General features: G+C 48.3%; 1 protein-coding gene across 1 annotated transcript in view; it reads right to left on the bottom strand.

The window, feature by feature from the left end:
* Pitpnc1 (phosphatidylinositol transfer protein cytoplasmic 1) overlaps positions 1-22,218 on the bottom strand; it is a 247,599-nt gene that overhangs the window by 110,617 nt on the left and 114,764 nt on the right. The window contains exon 2 of the mRNA XM_060386515.1: positions 13,969-14,117. Coding sequence (XP_060242498.1) covers positions 13,969-14,117 — 149 coding nt within the window. The remainder of the gene's footprint in view (positions 1-13,968; positions 14,118-22,218) is intronic.

The following is a 22,218-nucleotide window of genomic DNA, read 5'->3' as shown; positions in this document are numbered from 1 at the left end:
CACCCCTTGCAGCAGAGCTGTCCTACCTAACCACCATCGCCTGGTAAGAAGATAGAGCCATCTGGCAAGCTTTCATTCCAGAACTCCAGAGCCTTGAGTTTTAATTTTTGCTGTTCACCTGACAACTCACATGAGCTCTCCTCCAAGGTGGGAAGAAGATCGGGGTATAAGTCATTTAGCAGGTTGGAGGCAGGGGGCATGTGGGACAAGCCCTGGGGTATGCTTGCTATGTCTAGATGCTGTGGTTAGTGTTAACTGTCAGCTTCACAGAATCAACCTGGAAACCTGTCCCTGGGCATGCCTTCAGGGGGCTATCTCAGTGACGTTGGCTGGGGTGGGAAGGCCTGCCCACTGTGGGTGGCACCAATCCCGACCCGGAACCCTGGGCTGTATAAATGGAGAAACTGAGCCAAGCAGCAACCACCATTCATCATTTCTGCTCCCTGTTTAAGGATGAGATGTGGCCAGATGCTTCAAGTCCCTGCTGCTTTGACTCACCAGCCGTGGACTGTATTTTAAACTCTTCCTCAAACTGCTTCTGTCTATTACATCACAGCAAAATGGGAAAAACAAAATAAAACAAAACTAAAACTAAAACTGGTGTTAAAAGTCCCCTCCAGGCCCGTGTGATGAAGGCATGGACCTGAGGGTGTTGCTTTAGGAAAAGTTGAAGTCTTTTGCAAAATGGGTTCAGTGAGAGGAGGCTAGGTCATTAGGGACAAGCCTTTTGGGGCAGGAGAGTAAGGAATCCAGGCCCTCTCTTCCTCTTATAGTTCCTGGACACAAAATGCATTTCCTCTGACATTTGCTGCCCCCTCCCCCGCTGGCTCTCGGTACCTCCACGGAGACTTGGCCTACCCCCACCATGTTCTGGAACCTCTACCACTGTGAGTCACAATAAACCTTTTCTCTTTATAAGTTCATTCCCTCAGGTATTTGATTACAGTGATGGCGAGCTGACTAATACAATGCTGTTTAAGTCCCATTAAGCCCACTAACGGACCTTCTTCCAGGCCCCAGCTTCCCCAGAACACATCATTATTTGAATCATTCTGGTCTGAGAAAGTGAAATTTATTTTTCCCTGCAGCAGTGATTTAGCAGGACCCGAAAAGAAAAAAAAAAAAGGAATTAAATTAGTCCTTGTCACTGCTGTCTCTTAAATGACGCACACTGTCACATAGTCCACAACTCTGGGAGAAAGCCTGTCACTCAAAGTCACTACCAGATGGGAAAAATGAGGGGCTCTTTTCTAGAGCGTCTGAATCAAGTCCTCGGTTCACACATGGGCCAGGACAGACGCTCATAATGCTTTATCTTCATAGCCGGGAGCCCTAGCAACACTACACTCTGGACAGTGAAGATGGGCTCGTGTGGCTGATGCTACTACCTCTGCCTTGCAGTCTTCAACACCCACCAGTGTGTGCGTGTGTGTGTGTGGGGGGGAGGCTCGAGCTCTTATGTGTGCACATGCATTTGAGGAAGCCAGAGAAGAACTTTTGGTTGTTCTTCCTTTGATACCATCCACCTTTCTTTTTTTTTACTATTTAAATTTTATTAATTATAGTTTATTCACTTTGTATCTCACCTGTAGCCCCCTCCCTCTGCCCCTCCCAACTTCACCCTACCTCCCTCTTCTCTGGCCATGCCTCTTCCCCAGTCCACTGACAGGGGAGGTCCTCCTCCCCTTCCATCGGACCCTAGCCTATCAGGTCTCATCAGGACTGGCTATATTTCTTCCTCTGTGGCCTGGTAAGGCTGCTTCCCCCTCAGGGGGGGAGGTGGTCAAAGAGCAGACCAATAAGTTCATGTCAGAGACAGTCCCTGTTCCCATTACCAGGGAACCCACTTGGACACTGAGCTGCCATGGCTACATCTGGGCAGGGGTCCTAGGTTATCTCCATGCACGGTCCTTGGTTGGAGTATCAATCTTAGAAAAGACCCTTGTGTCCAGAATTTTTGGTTCTGTTCCTCTCAGAACCACCTTTCTTTTGAGCCTCTCCCTAGAACTTTTCAAGTCGTCCATACTGGCTGACCAGTGATCCCCAGCAATCTATTTCCTCCCACCTTCCCAATGTAGGCGTTATAACTGTATACAGCATCTAGTTTTGTTGTTGTTTTAAGATTACGTACTTTATGAGTGTTTTGTCTGCATATAAATCACATGCATGCTTGGTGCTTTTAGAAGAGGGCACTGGATGCTCTAGAACTGGAGTTACAGATGGCTGTGAGCCACCATGCGGGGGCTGGGAACTGAATGTCTGCAAGGGCACAACTGCTCTTAACCACTGAGCCATCTCTCTAGCTTCCCCTCCTCCCCCACCTCTTTTGTCTTTTTGAAATGTGGGATTCTGGAGAATCAAATTTAGGTCCTCCGGTACTTTACCAACTGAGCTGTGTGTGTCTCCAGTCCCAAAATGCCTGCTTTCTTACTGTTATGCATATACACCAATGACATAAGCAGGGAGCCATCTTGTCCTGGCTTACTCAGGGCCATCTTTGTTTAGCACTGAAATTGCCATGTGTGAAGAGTAATTCTTCAGTCCCGTGCAAACTGCAAGACTCCACACCCTTATCTCCCCCAGTCCCCTCAGTACTTAAGTTACCTCTGCCCTGATCATTAGATCAGCACTGGCCTGAGGTGGAGGGTGTTTACTGTCCCTCCAAGGGAAGCTTCTGGCAATTTACAATCCGGATTATCTCAAGGTCACCCTGGCATCTAATCTTACACCAAAGTACACACACTCACTCAGGATTTTTGCAGGTCACACTGAACATCACTGGGCCAAATGTGGTCTAAATGGAATCTCACTTTATTTATTTCCTCAACCAGGATCAGAAACAGAACAGTCTTAACTGGAAATCCCAGACTTGAGCACTCACAGGAGTTCACACTCACAGGTTCCAGTGAGGAACCGTTCTTGGCTTCACACACGAACTCTGTCATTCTTTAGACCAGGCTCAACTCACAAACCATGAAAGGGGTTTGGGTTTTTTGTTTGTTATTTGTTTGTTTTAATTGTTTTTATTTTGTTTTTCAAAACAGGGTCTTTCTGTGTAGCTTTGGCTGTCCTGTAGACCAGCTGGCCTCGAACTCATAGCAACTCCTCTGCCACTGCCTCCCTGAGTGCTGGAATTAAAGGCATGAGCCACCACGCCCAGGTGAAAGGGGTTCGTTTTAAACAGAACCCTGATGTACTCTCTCCAGCAGCCCCTGTCCACATGGACATACAGGTCAGGTCTCTCTTTCTTCTCCAGGCTGACCCACTCCCTTCCTGTCTCGTTCAGTGCTGTGTATACCAGCCTGGCTGGCCCCGAAGCACACGGGGGTCCTGTCTCCACCTCCCATCTTGCTAGAACAGGGCTAGGGCTACAGAGAAGTCCGCTACCGTGTCTGGTTTTCATGTGTGTTCAGGCGGTCTGAACTCAGGTCCTCACTCCTGTAGCAAGTGTGTTTCCCCATGAGCCAGCTCCCTGGCCCTCGTTTGTGCTCTACTGTGGCGGTTATCTGGTAGCACAGACGAGGTTTGCAGATCAGAGCTCTCTCCCATGTGAGAGAGAGGGCTGCCTTGTTTTCACATACAGAAAACTGTGCAGAACCCAAATTCCCTGAATTTGAATTCGGATGCTGCCCTCACCTTAATGATACTTTGCACTGGATGAAGCGGAAAGGGGGTTGGCAGTGCAGGATTTTGGAAGCCTCTGCTGGGCCACATCAGCAGCAGGCCGGACTGCTCGCATCAGCAGGATCTTCAGGAGTGAGACAAATTCAAGGTGCAAAGTCTGCTGGCCCCGTGCCTGCCAGGATGTCATTGAAGCAGTTGGCAGGGATGGAGGTGATGGGGATTAGATGACAGAGTGCTTTTGGAATGTTCTAAAGTATTCACATGGGGACAGAACAAAATAGCACGTGCTAAAAGGCAGGTGAGGAGGACATTCTCCCACACAGGACAGCACTCTTCCATGGCTTTCTTTCCCCATCTGTGAAAATACATCTGTATGATGCAGCTATGTAGCCACACCCTATATTGACTGTACGACATAATTAAACAATTATGTGTGTTCTATGAAACGTAGAGTCTAAACTAATATTCTGATCTATTGTAGTTACAGTGCACTCTCTCTCATTCCCAATTCGACTGTTGCATCTCAAGCATCTAGAATGGTATTAGCTACCACATGAGTACGTGTATTTGCATGTATGTGTGTATGTATGTATGTGTACACGCATAACCGCATGTGCATGCTTGCAGCGCTGGGGTTGAACCCGGGATCTTGGCATGATGTGTAAGCAGCTTTACCACTGGCTACAGCTCCAGGCCCTAAAATTTCAATTTACTTCTTGTAAGCTTGCCATATAGGCACGTGTGTGTAGGAGTGTGGCACACGTGTGCAGCCGGAGGAGGATGTCGGGGGGTCCTGCTCCATCACTCTGCAGTTTATTCCTTCCACAGGGTCCTCACTGAATTTGGAGCTTGGCTGCAGCCAGGAAGTCCAAGCAATCCTCCTGTTTCACTCTCCAACATTATTAAAGTAACTGGGGTGCACAGCCATATCCTGGCTTTTAATGTGGGTGCTAGAACCCCAACTCAGGTCCTGCAATAAACATGGTCACCCACTGAGCCATCTCCCCAGCCCCTCAGAATGTTTGTCAGTGAATGAGGACCACATCTGGGGATTTGGAAGTCAATAATGGGTATGAAGAGTGTCTGAGCATCCGTGGAGATTGACAATAAGGTCAGAGAGTCTGACACTTTTTCTGTCGCCTGTTGCCTGGACGGCAGGCTCTCACAAAGCCACAGGCCTGGACAAGGAGTGGACCTCGAGGATGGTCTGGGAGATGGCATTAGTTCGCTCAGCAGATCCGGAAGAGGCTGGGGCACAGGAAGGGGAAATGGAAAAGAGAGACCCAAGCCCTGGCAGCAGGAGCTACTGGTAGGTGAAGAAACCAGCTGGTGACAACCACGCTCCTGGTGAGGAAGGATTCAGGCCTTCTAGAAGCTTTGCCTTCTCCTACCAAAGCTACAAGAGGCAGGAGAGAGTGTAGGAGAAGGTGGGAAGAACTTGGCCGCCTCTGTGCATATGGAGTCAGGAAGGCAATGGGATCTCCACAGGAAGCTGCTGACCCTCCTGACTGACAGAGGCCGGCGTGGCCTAGTTAGTCCTGCAGCCACAATGGTGGAGAACATGACACTCCGTGGCTGAAAAACAAGCCTAAAATTGGACTCTCCCTCTCCTGCAGTGAAAATCCACTCTTCAAGCTCCCTTCTCTCCACTCCTGGGCCGCTGTGGTGATAGCTATGCTGAAGGGAGTGAAAGGAAGGGCTGAGGAACGGGATGTGTCAGGCAGCACCTCGCAGCTGCTGTGACCCCTCCCCCCCAAAGCACGCCTAAGGGAGCCAGGGCCTCATCTGGCTCAGTCCAAATGACAGTCCACCATGATGGGAAAGTGATGGTGGCAGGAACCTAAGGTTCAGGACCACCTGCTTCCACAGTTGGCATGAAGAACGGGACAAATGCTTCTGTTGTCTCTTTCAGGTGACCCTAGGCTCCCCGAAGGGGACAGTCACTATTACCCTTCACACTCACCTCCCTATGTTTCCAGGTGAGAGTTTTATTTATAATCACTCTCCCAAGGTCTGATTGATATTTTGTCTCCTTTCTTGGGTACCCAGTTGAAACTAGGAATTTTGAACTCGAGCCAAGAAAGGTCACTTACCTGGTTAAAGGGACTGGACCCAAGGCCCAAGGCCAAACAGTAAGTGCGTTGCTGTGACGCTGCTCACGGGATGGACTTAATAACGGACCTAATCTGCCGACTGCATCCGGTGCCCCCAGAATGTAAGGCACAGGCAGCGTGGCACCTGCCTGGTGAGAGGGCCGTATAGAGCAATCCCATAGTCCCTGGGAAGCGAGGGGGCTCCACTAAAAGACAAATGGTACTGTAAAGGGCCACCATGTCCAATCTGAGGAATGGGAGAAGCCTCAACGAGACAGATACTCTTCCAAAGAAGGTACACAATGGCCAGGATGTGTAGAGACACAACTGACATTGTGCTCACTAGAGACCTGCAAACCCAAACCACAAGACACTAGGACGGTGCCTCAGCTGGGTAGGAGCTCTGTCTCACCGGCATGAGGACCTGAGTTCAAATCCCCGCGGCCATGTTTAAAAGCTGAGCATGGCTACAAGCCCTGTGCATTGGTAGTGTATAAAATAACAAGTTGCACTATGAGATTTTTATGTATACCATCGTTGCCTGCTCACGCGTACCCTACCATCACGCTCCCTGATCCTCCCTCCCTCATTTTCTGGTCTCTTCTATTCTTCCAAACAGTCTTCCTTCTCATGTCACACACACACACACACACACACACTCCCCCTACACACGCTCACACACACCCTTAAATAGAGATCCACAGCAGTAAAAATGTAATGTATTAACTTCCTTCCCCTGTTGCCCTGATTTTCCCAGCCTCCTTTTAGGCTTCTTCCTAGCCCCCCTCCCCCCACCCCATGCATGATCATTCATGCCATTACGCAATGACTATGTGTGCAGCCAACTAGGTAACCTACCATCTACATATGGCGATGTTTGGCCCAGGGGACAGGAAGATGGAGCAATTGGGAGTCATCCACAGCCTCTGTGGTAGTGAGGGCTAGAGGCAGGGGCAGGGGCAGGGGCAGGCTGCTGAAGACGCCTTTGGGTTCAGCCTATGGACCTGTCACCCTGGGTTCTTGGCCTGCTCTGGAGCAGTCTTGGTTCTTACCCATTCCTATGACTCCAGCAAACTCTGTGGGTCCCTGACATCCTTCCACCAAGTGTTCTTTCTGCTTACAGCAGACATTTTTTTCTTTTGATGGTAGCTATGAACCTTCACTGATAGAGCCCCAAATTGCCTTTTTGGCTAGTCTTCCACTTATCCCCATAGATACCTTACATCCAAGCCAAACTGCACTGCTCTCTGAGAGATGAGTGTCTGAGATTTGCTTGGTAATAATAATTATGGCTTAATCTACCTCCTCTTTGAGCAATTTTCTTCTTTCTACATTAGCTGAGGAGTACTCGCTGGTCACACCGGCTCTGAATGTATCCAGAAGTGCTCATGGTTACACTGGGCAAGAAATCAGTTTCCAGACCCCTATAGACTGATGCAAAGAAGCCCCCTCCCACTCTGCCAGTTTGTTAATTTAGGTCCACAGGACACTCCGTGTAACAACAGAAACTACCAAATGGACACTGAGGACGCCATACCTCCTTGCAGTCTATCCTTCAAGACCAGCTCTCTCGAAGACACCCACAAGAAGTCAGAGACTCACAAACATTTGACCCAATCAGCCTCGGGTCCTCCCTTGATCAGAACATGAGGACCATGCCTTAACTCCCTAAGGAACTCTCTCCGGAGAGAGTAGACGCGCTTGTACGTGTAAAATTCCAACACGCAGGTGGGCGATTTGCGATTACAAAGAAGTCTTGACATTCCACGTGCACATGACAAATCACACGACTTTGTGTGCGGAGCATGGGTTAACCCGGAGTAGCTCAAGGCTGTCTGCTGCTACAAAGCAATAGGATTGGTTTTTTCCCCCCTTGGGATTATGGGAACCCATCTTACTAACTATTGCTTCTGTCACACATGAATCTCTTTTGAGACAGGATCTCAACTAAGTAGCCCAGGCTGGACTTGAACCTTCAAGTCTCCCTCAGCCTCCTGAGATTACAGGAGTCCGCTCCTATGCAAAGGTTCACCTAGCAGTTTTTTTCCTCTTTTGTGAAGTCATAGCGTCCTGTTGCTAAGACATGGGCTGAGACAATTAACTAATAAAAATAAATAAGTAGGAAAAGATACAGGCTTCTCTCTTTCAAGTGAGTGAAAAGATTTTTAGACTCATAAAAAACGAAGCTAAAACTCAGCACAGCCCTGGAAGGGAAGCTGATTAGACACCGCCTGTTTGCCTACTCACGTGTGCAGAGGGTAAGTCAAGATGGTGGGTATGACATATTTTGGGTATAAACAAAAAGGCGGGCATCCTTAAGGATGCCCGAGGTCGCCACCTGCTTACATAGCTGGTTCAAAGGCTCTCAACTCCATGATCACGTGGCTAGCGTGCCTGGAAACTCCTCCCATTCTGGGCGTGTAAGTCTTTCACTCCTGCCATCTACACCCAGTTGGTGTCAAGCGCACGAGGAGCCAACTCTTATTTCTCCAAGAGCACCACGACGCACCCTCACCATCACTTTCAGTCAGTCTTCACATCACTGGGGTTCCCAGTTGTGAACACACAGCGTGTCCGTGCCTGTTTTACACTGACTCACTGAAGAACAAAGATAACTGGGGTATGTTCTGGCTGGAGGAAAATTAACAAGGTGGTCAGGTCCACGTTGTAGACAGACTTTTCCATCTGTGGATGCCGCCCAGGGGAAATGTCTACAACCCTGTGCCTATTACCTACACACAAAAACGGACACATACACACTCCTTTTTTTATGTGTATGTACATACACATAACGGCTTCATGTTGAATCATCAGCCCAAATCACTGTTTTATTTTCAAACATTCAAAAGCTATAATCCTTCATCCCATTCTTTTGGCTTCATTATTGTGTGAGCGTACAGACTGCTGGGGGAGAATTGAGTGAGAAGGTCAACTTTTGGGAGTCACTTCTCGTGTTCCGCTGTATTAAGGCAGGGCCAGGCTATCTGGCCTGCGAGCTTCCGGTGAGCCTCCCTTCTCTGCCTCCCGTCACACGGTAGGTGTGCGGGGATTTTACAGATGCATGGCCTTTTTAATTTATTATTATTATTATTATTTGTATTTTTTTTTTTTTAAAGCTGGGCTACTGAGATTGAGCATGGGTCATCAGGCTTGCACGGCTAACGCTTTCACTAACTGAGCTGCCTTCCTGGCTCCTCACCCCATTCTCATATAAGTGGTATTAGGGCATCCAAAGAGAAGACCGTTATTTGTCCCCGTTTCATTTCATCTTGGAAGACGATCCTTCACTCCGAACTACTGAGGTTTTTATGACCGAAGTTTTACGCTGAGAATTACAGACTCATAATCCTTCCTGGCAGTGGATCTCTCCAAAGAACAGTAAGAATACTATCCAGCCTTTTTTTTTTTTCTTTGCTGTTCTTTTTCCTATAACTTGCCTATTGCACTTTATGAAATTTGTCACAGTAAATCTGTTTCATTAAGCTAAACCTCAGCGGGATTTTCCATCTTGCGACTACAGCACAAGGAATCCCCAGTGAAGATGCATGGATTGTTTTAGTTTTCCACTGCAGGTGGTTCGGAATCGATCTCCTGGTGCCTGTCTCTTGTGCCCAGTGCAGTAGGTCCACTAGGGTACTACCCTGAGATGGAGAGTGGGTAAACGGAAGGCACGCGTACTTCCAGCTTTCCCCATCACTGCCAATGGTTCTGTGAGGAGGTGCTATCAGTGTTCCGCTCCCTCCAGCTTTGGAAGGGAGCCGTTTTCTCACATCCTTGTTAATCCCTACGCTCATCAGACTTTAATTTTTTTTGTCACTATGATGCGTGTGAAAAGAGATCTTCTTGTTTTAATCTGTTCTCTCGCCTCTTTGTGAGGTGAGTGTGTTTTTCATGCATATACTATTCAGAGTTCCTCTTCTCTGAGCCTCATTTCCAACCCCTTTATGGACGTTCGAATGGATTATTTGGTCTTTTTGGTTAATTGTGCTCTTGCAGAGGACCCAAGTTCACTTCCTAGCACCCACACAACTCCAATACCTAGAAATCCAAATTCCGGTGCCCTCTTCTGGACTCCATGGGCACTGCACTCGTGTGCAGGTACACATAAGGACACACACACACTTCTACTCATTTAAGTATCGGAATTTCTCTATGTAAACAGTACAAACATTTTCTTCTAGTTAGGGATAGACTTTAAGATTTAAGTCTCTTTTATTGTACAAAGATTTACTTTTTTCTGTGTAGGCACTCTCAGTTTTAGTGCCATAATTTCATCAGGCCATGCCTTATTAGGTTTACCCTAATCTGCTAGTAATAAAGAATGCTTATATACATTTTCTTCCATTTTTCCACCTTTCGGGATCTATAATATATTTATTTGTTTGTTTGTTTGTTTGTTTATTGCATGCAGTGAACTAGCAATTTAGTTGTGTTGCTAACTGAAAATCCAATCTGTGCAGCATCATACACAGAGTAATTGGAAAGTTCCTTACCAATGTCTCATGATAGATCTGTTGAAAAGCAAGCATTTGGGGTTTCGGAGCAAAGTCTCTGCTGCTGACCCTGGATTCCTGAACCCCCTGCCCTCACCCGCTAAGTGCTGGAATACCACCTTTATTATGAAGAAGTACATGGGAGGATTTATTTGGTGGGAATGGATTTCAGGAATAACTTCGGGTGATGGTTTATTATTATTCACTGAGAGAGATCTGACATGCTTGTGTTTTATATAGGAATTTTTTTATGTTTATTTTATTTGTGATTCTTGGGACAGAATCCAGGGCCTTGCATATGCCAGGCAAATGTTCTATCACTAAGGTGTTCCTCTTGTACCAATACTGTTCAGTATTGTTATTGTTCAGTTCCATTATCAAGACTTACAGGGCAGGTAGCATTCATTTGCTTCCTGCAGTCTCTGTTTCCCCTTTCTCCTTAGTTCCAGGAGGTTGCTCTATTATAACATCAGAAATAAAACACTGCCAGGAAATAATTTATGTAACTGGTCTTCTCTCATAAAAGTATGGCCTTGGCATCAATCAACTGGAAAGAAAGCATGAAACGGGAACTCACTCCCTGAATAGAAAAGAGAGGCCTCAAACATCTGCCTTGTTTTTTATTATAGATGAAAACTGGATGCCTTGTTGAACACAACTAGGTTGCTCAGTACCATGCCTGGCAGCAAGGGTGCCTGGGAAAGTGACTCGGTTTAATTGGCCATCAAAGTCACACTTCCATTATTCCCACCCCCCTGAACTGATCACACATTCCCTCAAAAGTTACTTCACGGTTTCTCTGGAGGTTACTTTTTATGCTTGCCTTAATAAAGAAAAGAAGGCTGTCTGTGGCAGCAAACATCTTCAGTCCAGGCACTTTCGAGGCAGAGGCAGGGGGAATCTCTCTGAGTTCAAAGCCACCTTGTCTCCAAAACCAATCAACATCTCTTTTCAATCCCTAAATTATATTAGCACCTGGGAGCATTTTCTTCACTCTAATGACAGCTTTATCTTCTGTTACTGTTTGGATGCTATGAAGGTGTGGCATCTGGTCTCTACCAGTATCTTCGGATCGTCTGTGCTCAGCCGGCTCCGCCCCAGTGTCTGCCAAGTTCTTCTACATACTTTTCCTTTTTCCTTCAGTTTTAACTTTGTGGAGGCATCTCCATTAGTCTTTCTTTTTAAACACTTCAGTTTGAGGAAGGAGGCAGTAATGGTGCACACCTTTAATGCCAGCACTCTGGAGGCAGAGGCAGGTGGATCTCTGAGTTCAAGGCCAGCCTGGTCTACAGAGTGAGTTTTAGGACAGCCAGGGCTACACAGGAAACCCTGACTCAAAAACAAAACCAAACAAAACCAAAAACAAATCAAGAAACAAAGAAAAACAACCAAAAAAATAAAAAATAAAAAAAAAAGAGAGAGCACTTTAGTTTCTATCTTTAAGTGTGTGTGTTTATATGTGTAAGTGGGTGCAGCTGTCTGTGAATGACGAGGGAGGGCCCTGATCCCTTGGAGCCAGAGTTAGAAGTGGTTGTGGGCCGCCTAACACGGGTGCTGGGGACCAAACCGGGAGTCTCTTAAAGAGCCGTATGTGCGTCTAGGCCCTGAGCCACCTCCTCAGCCTGAGTCTCTCAGCCTTGGACTGTCACAGACCAGTGTGCATGTCTGAGTCTCAAGTCCAGCCCCCATTTGCATACAGGCCTGAGACCACATTCCCTGTCCTGATGTGGGTACCACGCCCCTACCCCAGACACCAGTGCCTACAGTGGGTCTTGACAGCTCCCAGGTACCACAGCACTGCTGCTCCGCCCCTCATTCTGGCTCAGGTCCTAACTCCAGGACCCAAGGATTTCCCTTTCTTTGTTTTAAGCTCAGCTTCGTATTGTTATATTTCATCCTGTGTTTGTCATAGGAAGTTGGGGGGGGGCGTTCGGTCGACACTAATCTTTCCAGTTACTATTACTGGAAGTGTACGTAGTCTATTTATAGCCTACTTCCCTCTCACTAGTGTTTAGGACTCCTTTAAAATAAATATCATATATTTTGCTGGAGAAAAACAGACATGACAGAGGCACCTGGACACTCCTGCTTGAGAAAAAGTTGTAAGGTTTCTAACATTCTTCGTCATTTGGGTGCGTAGGGAACAGTCCTGGGGCAATGACTTAAGTGAATGCAACTTTAGCTGGGAAACAGAATCTTCCATAGTTCCTATTTTTCACTTCTCCAGGGAGGTGATCCCGAGGGGAACCTGGCCCTGTGTGCTTGATACTAAGACTAGAGCAGGAACATCTAGAAATCTGTCTCTGGCCATAGCCAGGGCCCAGCCACTCCTGCAGATAATCACTTGGCTGGGGCCTAAGCACATCTAACTCCTGAGAATCCACGGCTTCCCAAAGATGAATGGGACCCATCTCATTTGCATTTCATCATGACTCAAGAATTCCCTTGTACCGGATCCCCAGGCAGTTGAGAGCATACTTGGGTGATCAGCCCCAGGCCTTCACTGCCAAGGTAACTGGATTGGAAGACTTCCATCCACTCTGCTGGAGTCTCTTCTTGTGACAGAATGGTCTAGCTCAGCCTTTTGAGAGAGCGAAGTCTCTAAATATGGCTCACAAGTGGATGACCACACCCAAGGCACTGAGAACAGGGGAACATTCACAGAGGCCAGAAAATAAGTGGGGAGTTGTCCAGCCTCGTAGGCCGCAAATGCTTCTCGACAGTCATAAATGATCCAGCGGATATGGCAGTGGCAGGTGTGTGTGTGTGCATGTGTAAATATACTTGTGGAAAGGCTAATACGGGGCTTGTTTGCTGAGAAGTTAAATTCAATAAAATACGTTTCATACATGACTACAAATACACTTTGTGTGTGTTTTTGTGTTTGTGTGTGCACAGGAAGGAAGAGGTCAAGACTGGGTGTCCTCCCCAATCTTTCTCCACAGGGTTTTTTAACACAGGGTCTCTCACGGAACTTGGAGTTCTGATCTGGCAGGACTGGCTGGCCAGTGGGCTCCCGGAACAAGCCGGTCACTGCCTCCCTAGCATTGGGATTACAGGCAGGCGCTGCCGGGCTCTGTTCTTTCCACAGGCCTGGAGATCCAAACTCAGGGCCTTTACACCTGCACTGTGCGCTCCTTACTGACTGAGCCATCTCCCCTAACCCTTCGCCACAAATAGTCTGACCCAGAAAAGCAAGGGCTGGATGGGATGAAGTGGGGACCCCCGATCACCCCCGTTGCCACTGGCGGTAAGGAAATGGAAGACATGCAAAACAACACATTTTTGCAAAGCAGAAAACACAGCGTCGGGTAGTGCTGGTTCATAACCTGCCTGAAAGCAGAGTAATGACCAGGGAGGGTGGGGGGCTCTTGGGGAAGCGGAAGCCACCTTAGCTACCACAGATGGCTCTGGTCACTTTCTTAGTTTCCTCTGTGGTGTCCTGGGCTGTCAGCTGACAGAACATGGAAGTCCTATTAATCAAGACCCATCGCCACAGTGCTGCAGTGTCCAGTGTCCACCTCCACTGTGTGGAGCCACACCCACTTCCTCTCCTGGGCTCACGCTGTCCTAGGCACAGATTCCATTTCCTCTGGTGTCATGGAAGGGGAGCTTCACATTCTCCTGAGGACTCTGGTTGTGAAACAGTAATATCGGGGGCCGTCAGGGTGACGTAACGGCTCCCCGGCGACCTGACCTCACTCACGGGGTCAGGTGGGAGGGGCTCTTGGGTGGCTGCCCCAGCTGCCACGACTTACCTGTTGAGATACACTCGCTTCTCGGTGAACTGCCCGTTGCCATGGTGAGGGTCCTCAAAGGGCTCATTCTGCACGACCTCCACCCCTTCTCCCCGGTCACTCTGCTCATGGCTGTGTTTGCTGATCATGTACAGCTGTCCGATTTTGTACTGCAAGGCAAACAGAGAAATGGAGACAGGGAGGTCAGCCTCAGCTTGCCTCTGATGGATCCCCCCACTGTGCCCCACAGACATGGTGCTCAGCAACCAATCACATCAACACCTTCTGCTGAGGAAAGCCAGCAGCCACTCGGGTCTAAGGTGACTGTCCTTGGAGCTTGGCAGAGTTGGCTGTGAGCAGAATGCAGAAATGGCATGTTCCTGCAGGCAATGCAAGCGGCCACACACAGCACTCCCTGGGGCCCTGGCAGTCTTTGAGTGGCATGCTGAGAGTATACAACTAGGAACTGGGGTCTGTCTTGCTTTCCATTCTGGCTGTACAGGGTTAAAGGGAGTTTTGTGTCCTATTTGCCTTGGCCAAAGGCAGCCTAGGGTGTGTTATTTCTGTCCTGGCTTTGTAGTTAATTGGCAGCATTGCTGGGCACAAGGATTAACTGTCACCCACATCTTCTTCCTGACTGGAATAGCCGTTCTCACAGGTGGCTAGACAGGAGCATGAGAAAGGTTGGTTTTTGTTGTTTTGTTTTGTGTTTCCTTCTCGTCTTTGTCTTGTTTTGTTTTTGAGAAGGTCTTACAAAGCTCAAGCTGACCTAAAACTCATCATGTAGCCAAGGATGACATTCAACTCTGGCTCCTCCTGCCTTTGAGAACTCCCAGGTTCTAGAATTACAGGTGAGTACCACCAAACCTGTTTTATTCAATGCTGGGGACTGAAGCTAAGCCTTCATTCTTCCTGGGCAAGAATTACTGAATGAGACAGCTTCTCTCTCTCTCTCTCTCTCTCTCTCTCTCTCTCTCTCTCTCTCTCTCTCTCTCTGTCTCTGTCTCTCTTCCTCACCCATACCATACTGGCCTGGAATTCTTGACAATCCTGCCTCAGCCACTCTGATGCAAACATGAAAAAGCCCCTAGATGCTCCAAATAGCTACATCCCACAGCTAAGGACCCAAGTTTCAGAAGCCTGTGCCACAGTGAGGAAGGAATTTTCATTGGTATTTCTGGATCATTTTCGCCCAGATCTCCTAACAGCATGGGGCCTTCTGGAGCCCAAAAGCCACATGTCAACCTTACAACGGTCTCACGGAGCAATCCAGGTCTAGAACAATTTCTGTACTGTCTACCCCCAAGTTGTTCAACTCTCTCCTGCAAGCTGTTCCAGGATACACAGGGGCTATGGCACTCGTACCCCACAGATAACAAAACATTAGGACACTAAAAAACAAGCAACAGCAACAATTCAAACAAAAGCAAAAACCCAACCCAAGACGAGCCGGTGTTCCTTTCCCCAGGGGGCTTCCCACGTGGCAGAATGAATTTGATGCCACATTCCGTGTGAGGGGGGGGGGATAGAGAGAGGGGGAGGAGGGGAGAGGAGGTACAACATTTGCATGGGGGACATGCCTGCTCAGGTCAGGACTCTGCTGTGACGGTCTTTACACACTCAGTGTGAACTAGCATACAAAATCACTATCGCCAAGACCTGCAAGCTAACGCAGACGCACAGGTGTTCCTAAAAGGGCCCTGGCCAGGAGGGATGCAGGGCCCCTGTCTGTGCGCAGGAATCTATTCCAACATTAGAGGCGGCTGGAATATTCAATCCAGCATCGGGGTTGATTCCAAAGCTAAGCAGTGGCTTGCCGCTAGGTCCCTCTTTCATGCTGAGGCAGGGGCATGGGAAGGCAGTGGGAAGAAGCTCCAAACAGGCTCCAGTCTGCAGCCAGCTCAAGGGACCAGGCCCAGTAACCATGACAACGGATCAGGCCGCTGGCTGGATCTTTTCCAAGGGCTGTGCTTCCTATCTGGCCCCGGTCCTGTCCAGAATGAGTTCGTGTTTAAAATGCTTTTAATGTGTGTTTGTGGACTTGTGGGGAGGGAAGGTACAAAGATAAGAGCAGGAAGAGGAGGGAGGAAGCTGGAAGATAAATTCATTTTTAAAAATGAGCCAGAGGATCAGAGGCTTGACCTGGCTTCCCTCTGTCCAGTACCGCTTTTACTTGTGTCCACAAAAACAAGGCCTCCCGCAAGGACGAGGAAGCTACACCTGTGAGATCAACAATGCACCTTATGCAAGCTGTGACAGGGGCTCTGCTGCTCAGTGGGGCCAGGTATCGACAGTAACTGCTGTACTTGATGCTTAAAAGCTTGGCACTCACAGGAAGTGGAATATTACTCAGCCACAAAAAGGAACGGAATACCGACGCCGAAGCTGCTTAATGTATGCTGTGGTTTGAAGCGTTTCTCCCTCCTTAAAAGAGTTCAAAGCTTTTAGTCTCTTCGTGGTGATCATCTTAAAAAGATACTGTCACGATGGGCTTTCACCCAGTGACTCTGGTGCCCTCATACAAAAGAGGAATCAGGGCAGAGATGGCCAGGGGTTTAGAAGCACTGTGGGAGGAGTGGGTGGTCTCCCTAAGCCATAGATGGAGCCTGGGATAGATGCTCACATTCCGATTTTGGCCCTGCTCTCCAGGCTTAAAAGAAAATAGACGGCTGCAGTTCGACCGCCCAGGATGGGCTGCAGAACGGGGGCAGGCTCCGTCAGCACAGCACTTGCCACACAGGCATAAGGTCCAACCTTAGACCCCAGCAACTGTGAGAAGGCTGAGCGTGGGGGCGGGCACCTAGACTCCAGCAATGAGGAGGCAGAGACAGGAGGACACACACAGACACAGACACAACACCCACCTACACACACACACACACACACACACACACACACACACACACACACCTAGTACAATAGGCCCAAAGCAATGAACCGTTCTGACGCACGTGAGGAAAAGTGCTAGACGCTACCGGGCTGCCCACTCTTCCGGGATTACTTGGCAGTGTGGGACTTGAGCATGTGCCTACCCCACCCAAAGCCTGGACTTGACCTGTGGGTGGCGATGGGCTCACCGCCTCCTAGGGGAAGGAAGAGCCGTTTTTGTTTTTTTTTTGTTTTTTTTTTAGTGATGTAGCCACTTTGTTGGCAGTTATTTACCCATGTTTCTGTGAATAAATAACCCCTAACTTATGCTCCCAAAGGGAACTCACTGGATTACCAAAAGCAGGGGTTGCAGGTGGGGGCTGGGGAGGGGCACGGGCATGAAAGTAGAAGGGGGACTGGTTGGGACAAAAGTAGGAGGGAGGACCAGAGGGCCATGGGAGATAAACAGGATCCAAATGCATTGCATACATACATGAAAACGCCGGGTTCTATATGATCGATATACACTTATATACACTTAGTTTCATGCAGTGAGGACTTTTATCTCGAGTTTTAAGAGAAGTGCTGTCTGACCCCCCCCCCCAAATTCCTGTCAAGGTCTTTCTCTAGAAAGCTTTGAGAAGAACTCCCTCTACAAGCACAGTCTCCAGGAGCTCCAACCCACCACACACAGAAAAAAAAAAAAAAGTAGGGTGCCAAGGTCGATGTGTGACACAAAAAAGCCATTAGCCAGACGCGAGTCAGCCTGGCTGGGCACCGCTCAAGTGCTTCCTGCTCGTCGGAGATGGATCTGGACAAAGCAGGGGCAGCTGATTCACAGTGGCCAGTGGAGACCCGGCTGCCTAGCCTCATTGATCATTCCAGTTGGCTCCTCATGGCCGGCCCAGGGCAGACACCAGCCTTAGCTCACTATGACCGCATCAGTCTGGGGGGTTGGGGAATAACCTGTAGTTGCCGGGGATGGCGGGACGCTCAGGGCCAGACTCAGGGATGGACAAGTACTCTGGGTCTGTCCCTTCCTTTCCTCCCAGGAAAGCCAGACTTGGTCTGCTGGCATGGCTGTCAGACACTGACAGGGCCACCCGGAAGCAGTCTGTTACCATTTTATTATAAAATCCCACTGTCCAGTCTCACTTGTGGGGAGAAACAGACAGCTCTAAAACGACCTAAAAATGCCACATCTGGAGGCTGGAGAGATGGCTCAGCATTTAAGAGCACTTGCTGCTCTTCCAAAGGCCCCAGACTCAGTTCCCAGCGCCCACATCTGGTGTTTCACAACCACATATAATTCCAGCTCCAGGGGATCATGTGGAGTGCGCAAGCACCTCCACATGTGTGCAAATATACTCACAAATACACATAATACACATAATGCCCAGATCACTGCTTCCGGACAAATTTGAATGTTGGTTGAAGGCACTAGGGCCAAAGATACAGATTGGTTCTGATGACATCAGGGCCTGAGAACGATCGCATTTACCGACCACCAATTCAGTAGCCCTGATTGGTGTTTTCTGTTCATTTCTAACACTCAATTAGCCATCCCGGTGGGTATCAGCACATGAGGAAAGAGAGTTTCAGAGAAGCCAAAAAAGGTTAGTGGTGCCTTGATTCGTGTGTGTGTGTGTGTGTGTGTGTGTGTGTGTGTGTGTGTGTGTGTGTGGTATGTGTCTCCCTCAGGCACTGTTCACCTTGCTTTGTGATGTAGACTCTCAGAGTTGCCTGGAACTTGCCAGGTTGTCTAGGCTTGCTGGCCATTTGAACCCAGGGATCTGCCCATCTGTGCCTTCCTACCCCAGCACTGAGATTACAAGGGCAGGTCAACGAGCCTGGCTTTTCAGTCTTGGTTCTGGGGATCAAACTTAGGCCCACCACAAGCGCTTTACTGTCTGAACCATCTCCCCAGACTCTCTGTCTTTAACCAGTTAATTTCTTTTTTAAAAAAGAAGAAAAAAAATTGAGGCCTCAATAGGATTTAAAATAAAAAGGGGAGGAAAAAAAAACAAACAAACAACAAACATGCCTCTGTCCTTTGCCATTTAAGAAGAGCATAACAGATCAAAGTTGCCTTACCTGGGTATGGGCATGGCACGGCGGGGCAATTAGTTTCCATCTCTGGAGAATTTATTGTTACAATCCCAGACTTTGGGCGATCATCATTACAGGTAATCAGGACTAGAGGCCTATCCCTGCCACAGGCTAAGTCTCTGTGTGAGCTACCATCTCAACAGCGACCCCAAATAATTAGCTCCATAGCCGAGAACATCAGAGGGATCCAAACGGTTCCTATCAGTGCACGGTGCTGTACGAATGATGGTGCCATGGGGGTGGGGCCGGGGAAGAGCTGCAAAGTGTGCCTAGAGAAACCAAGGTGTCATGGGTGCATGCTGCCCTAACTGTAAGACTGAGAGCCACTGGTTCTACCTCAAGGTGGGGGAGGCAGGAGAGGGAGGAGGTCCAAAGCAGGCTTGGTGGTCCGTGATATAATCCAAGTACATGAGAAGCCGAGTGGGCTAGATAGTTTTACATCAGCCTGACATAAGCTAAAGTCATATGAGAGGAGAAAAGCTCAATTAACACCCCGCTGTGGGCAAGCCTAGAGGGCATTTTCTTAATGAGTGATTAATGGAGAGAGCCCGGCCCATTGTGAGTGGCGCCAGCCCTGGGCTGGTGGTCCTGGGTTCTATAAGAAAGCAGGCTGAGCAAGCCATGAGGAGCAAGCCTCCATGGCTTCTGCTTCAACTCCTGCCTCCAGGTTCCTGCCCTGCTTGAGTTCCCGTCCTGACTTCTTTTGATGATGAACAGCAAAGTGTGAGGCAGACAAACCCTTTTCTCCCCAACTCGCTTTTGGCCATGGTGTCTCACTGCAGCAATCAGAAACCCTAACTACACTGGGGCAGGAGGATGAACCAGTTCAAGTCAGCCAGGGCTACAAAGTGACAGTGTGGCTGGGGACGGTGGGGCATGCCTGTAACCCCAGCACTCAGGGAGGCAGAGGCAGGTGGATCTCTGTGAGTTCGAGGCCAGCCTGGTCTACAAAGCCAGTCCAGGACAGCCAAGGATACACAGAGGAAAAACTCTGTCTCGGCTTTAAAAAGCCAATACCACCCCCCCCAAAAAAGGGACAGTGTGTCTTTAAAAGGGGGCAGCATGGGAGATGGCTCGATGAGTAAAGCTCTTGCCACCCAAATGTGGGGACCGATGTCAGATCCCCAGAACCTACACTGAGACAAAGGGGGTAATGGGCACCTGTTACCCCAGTGCTCCTATGGGGAAAATGACAGGCAGAGATAAAAGAATTCCCAGAATCTCAAGGGACAGTTAGCATGATATGTAAAGGCGCAGACAATGAGAAAACTTGTCTCAAATAAGATGAAGGGCAAGGCCCAACACTCCAGGCGTCTATTCTGACCTTCCTGTGTGCACCGCAACACACACAAACAGGCATAGACACACACACACACACACACACACACACCCCATATACACAAACAAACTTTAAAAAAAAATGACATAAATAAAATTTAAAAGGAGTCTCCAAACTAAAAATTCTGAGTGTGGTAAAGAATTATTGATGGAACACCAATGATAAGACGGTGGTGGTGGCACACACCTTTAATCCCAGCACCTGCGACGCAGGGGCAAGCAGATCTCTCTAAGTTCGAGGCCAGCCTGGTCTACAGAATAAGTTCCAGCACATCCAAAGCTGTTACACAGAGAAACCCTATGTCTAAAAACAACAACAACAACAAGAAAAAGGGAGGTGGGAGGCTGGAGAGATGGCTCAGAGGTTAAGAGCACTGGCTGCTCTTCCAAAGCTCCAGAGTTCAATTCCCGGCAACTACATGGTGGCTCACAACTACCTATAGTGAGATCTGGTGCCCTCTTCTGGAGTTCAGGTGTTCATGCAGGTAAAACACTGTATACATAATAAATAAATAAATCTTTAAACAAACAAAGAAACCCCAAAAAACAAAACCCCAAAAGAACAAAGAATTTTCTCAATTGTACCTTTGTCTAAAGACACACTAGACCCCAAGTTCTAGGTCAACAGAATTCTAAGCTCCCTGCTGAGCTTCAGAACCCAGCAAAGCCCACCTTCCAAGCCCTTCACTCACCGGGTGACATCATCACTCACCAAGAGGATGTCATCAACCAATACCTGTGTGCTCCTGACCCCCTTCTCTTTCTCCAGGTTGAACACCTTCACCACGGAATAGAAGAAATTGCATCAAAGGTGTACACCCCCATGCCTGGCCCGTTTTGTTTTGATTTAGCCAGGGTCTCCATGTAGCCTAGACAGGCCTAGAATGAACTACGTAGCTAACCATTAGCCTAAGATAATTCTGAACTCCTGGCCTTCCTGTTGCTACCTCCCAGTTGCTGAGGATATAGGATAAAGGGCTACCATGGTCAGTGTGAATTTATTTTTAGTAACCTAGAAAGTTTATGAACTACAGACGGGGTGCCCGATTTGAGAACTTCGCATGTGACTTGAAACTGCCATCACTGTTAAAAGCACGCAGTATTGTAAACACTCAAAACCAATGTGAAAACTGTTGAGAGCGGCAGACTCTAATTTATACCAGCCGGGGTTTAGTGCAAGCCTGCTTTACCACACCAAACCCGGAAGCAGGCATCGGGACCTGCCTAAGAATGAGTGTTTCCAAGCCTGAAGATGGAGCGCAGGTCATCAAGGATGTTCTTGGAGAAACCCTCCCTTCCTCAGGACCAGCTATTACCCGGGCCACCAGAGAGGTGATAATTGTTTCCCTGTGGAAAGCGCCCGGTTGTCAAGATGAAAACATGGAGAAAGTGTCCTCATTCTGCCTTTGACTTAGCCTTGTAACTTAAACAAGATTTTTGTATCTCTATTTTGCAATTGTCAAAATGGGAATGGTGAAACCCCTCACAGGGCACAGTAGGAATGAGATGAGAGAAAAAAAAAAATCACAAATTCACACACTTCATAAATCACTAGCCTGGACACAAACTGCTGCAAGCTCTGGCAAATTCTGTTTGGTACCACTAGGGACCAGGACCAGAACCAGGACCAGCCAATCTGCCTTAGTCCTGTGACTCTTCCAGTACAACGCTGAGAAGCTTGAGAAAATGAGGCGCCTGCCGTGGACCAGAAATCAAACAGAATAAACAAATAATAAATAATAAATCAAACCAAATAAACAGATCCTAAACCACCCAGTCTGACCCAGGCACAGGCCTATGATTATTCTAGCTGCTCAGAAGATGAAGATGGAGCCTAAATGTTCATGAGACACAAGATGGCTGTTGCACAGTAATGTGGGCATGGCCCTGGACTGACAATGGAAATGGTTGCAATTCAGGTCGTGCGTATTTTTAATTTTTTTCTAATTACGCCAT

This window comes from Meriones unguiculatus, chromosome 7, assembly GCF_030254825.1.
Source record: "Meriones unguiculatus strain TT.TT164.6M chromosome 7, Bangor_MerUng_6.1, whole genome shotgun sequence".
Taxonomy (NCBI): Eukaryota; Metazoa; Chordata; class Mammalia; order Rodentia; family Muridae; genus Meriones; species Meriones unguiculatus.
Note: the sequence above shows the minus strand (reverse complement) of the source record. Positions and strands in the feature narration are given on the sequence as shown.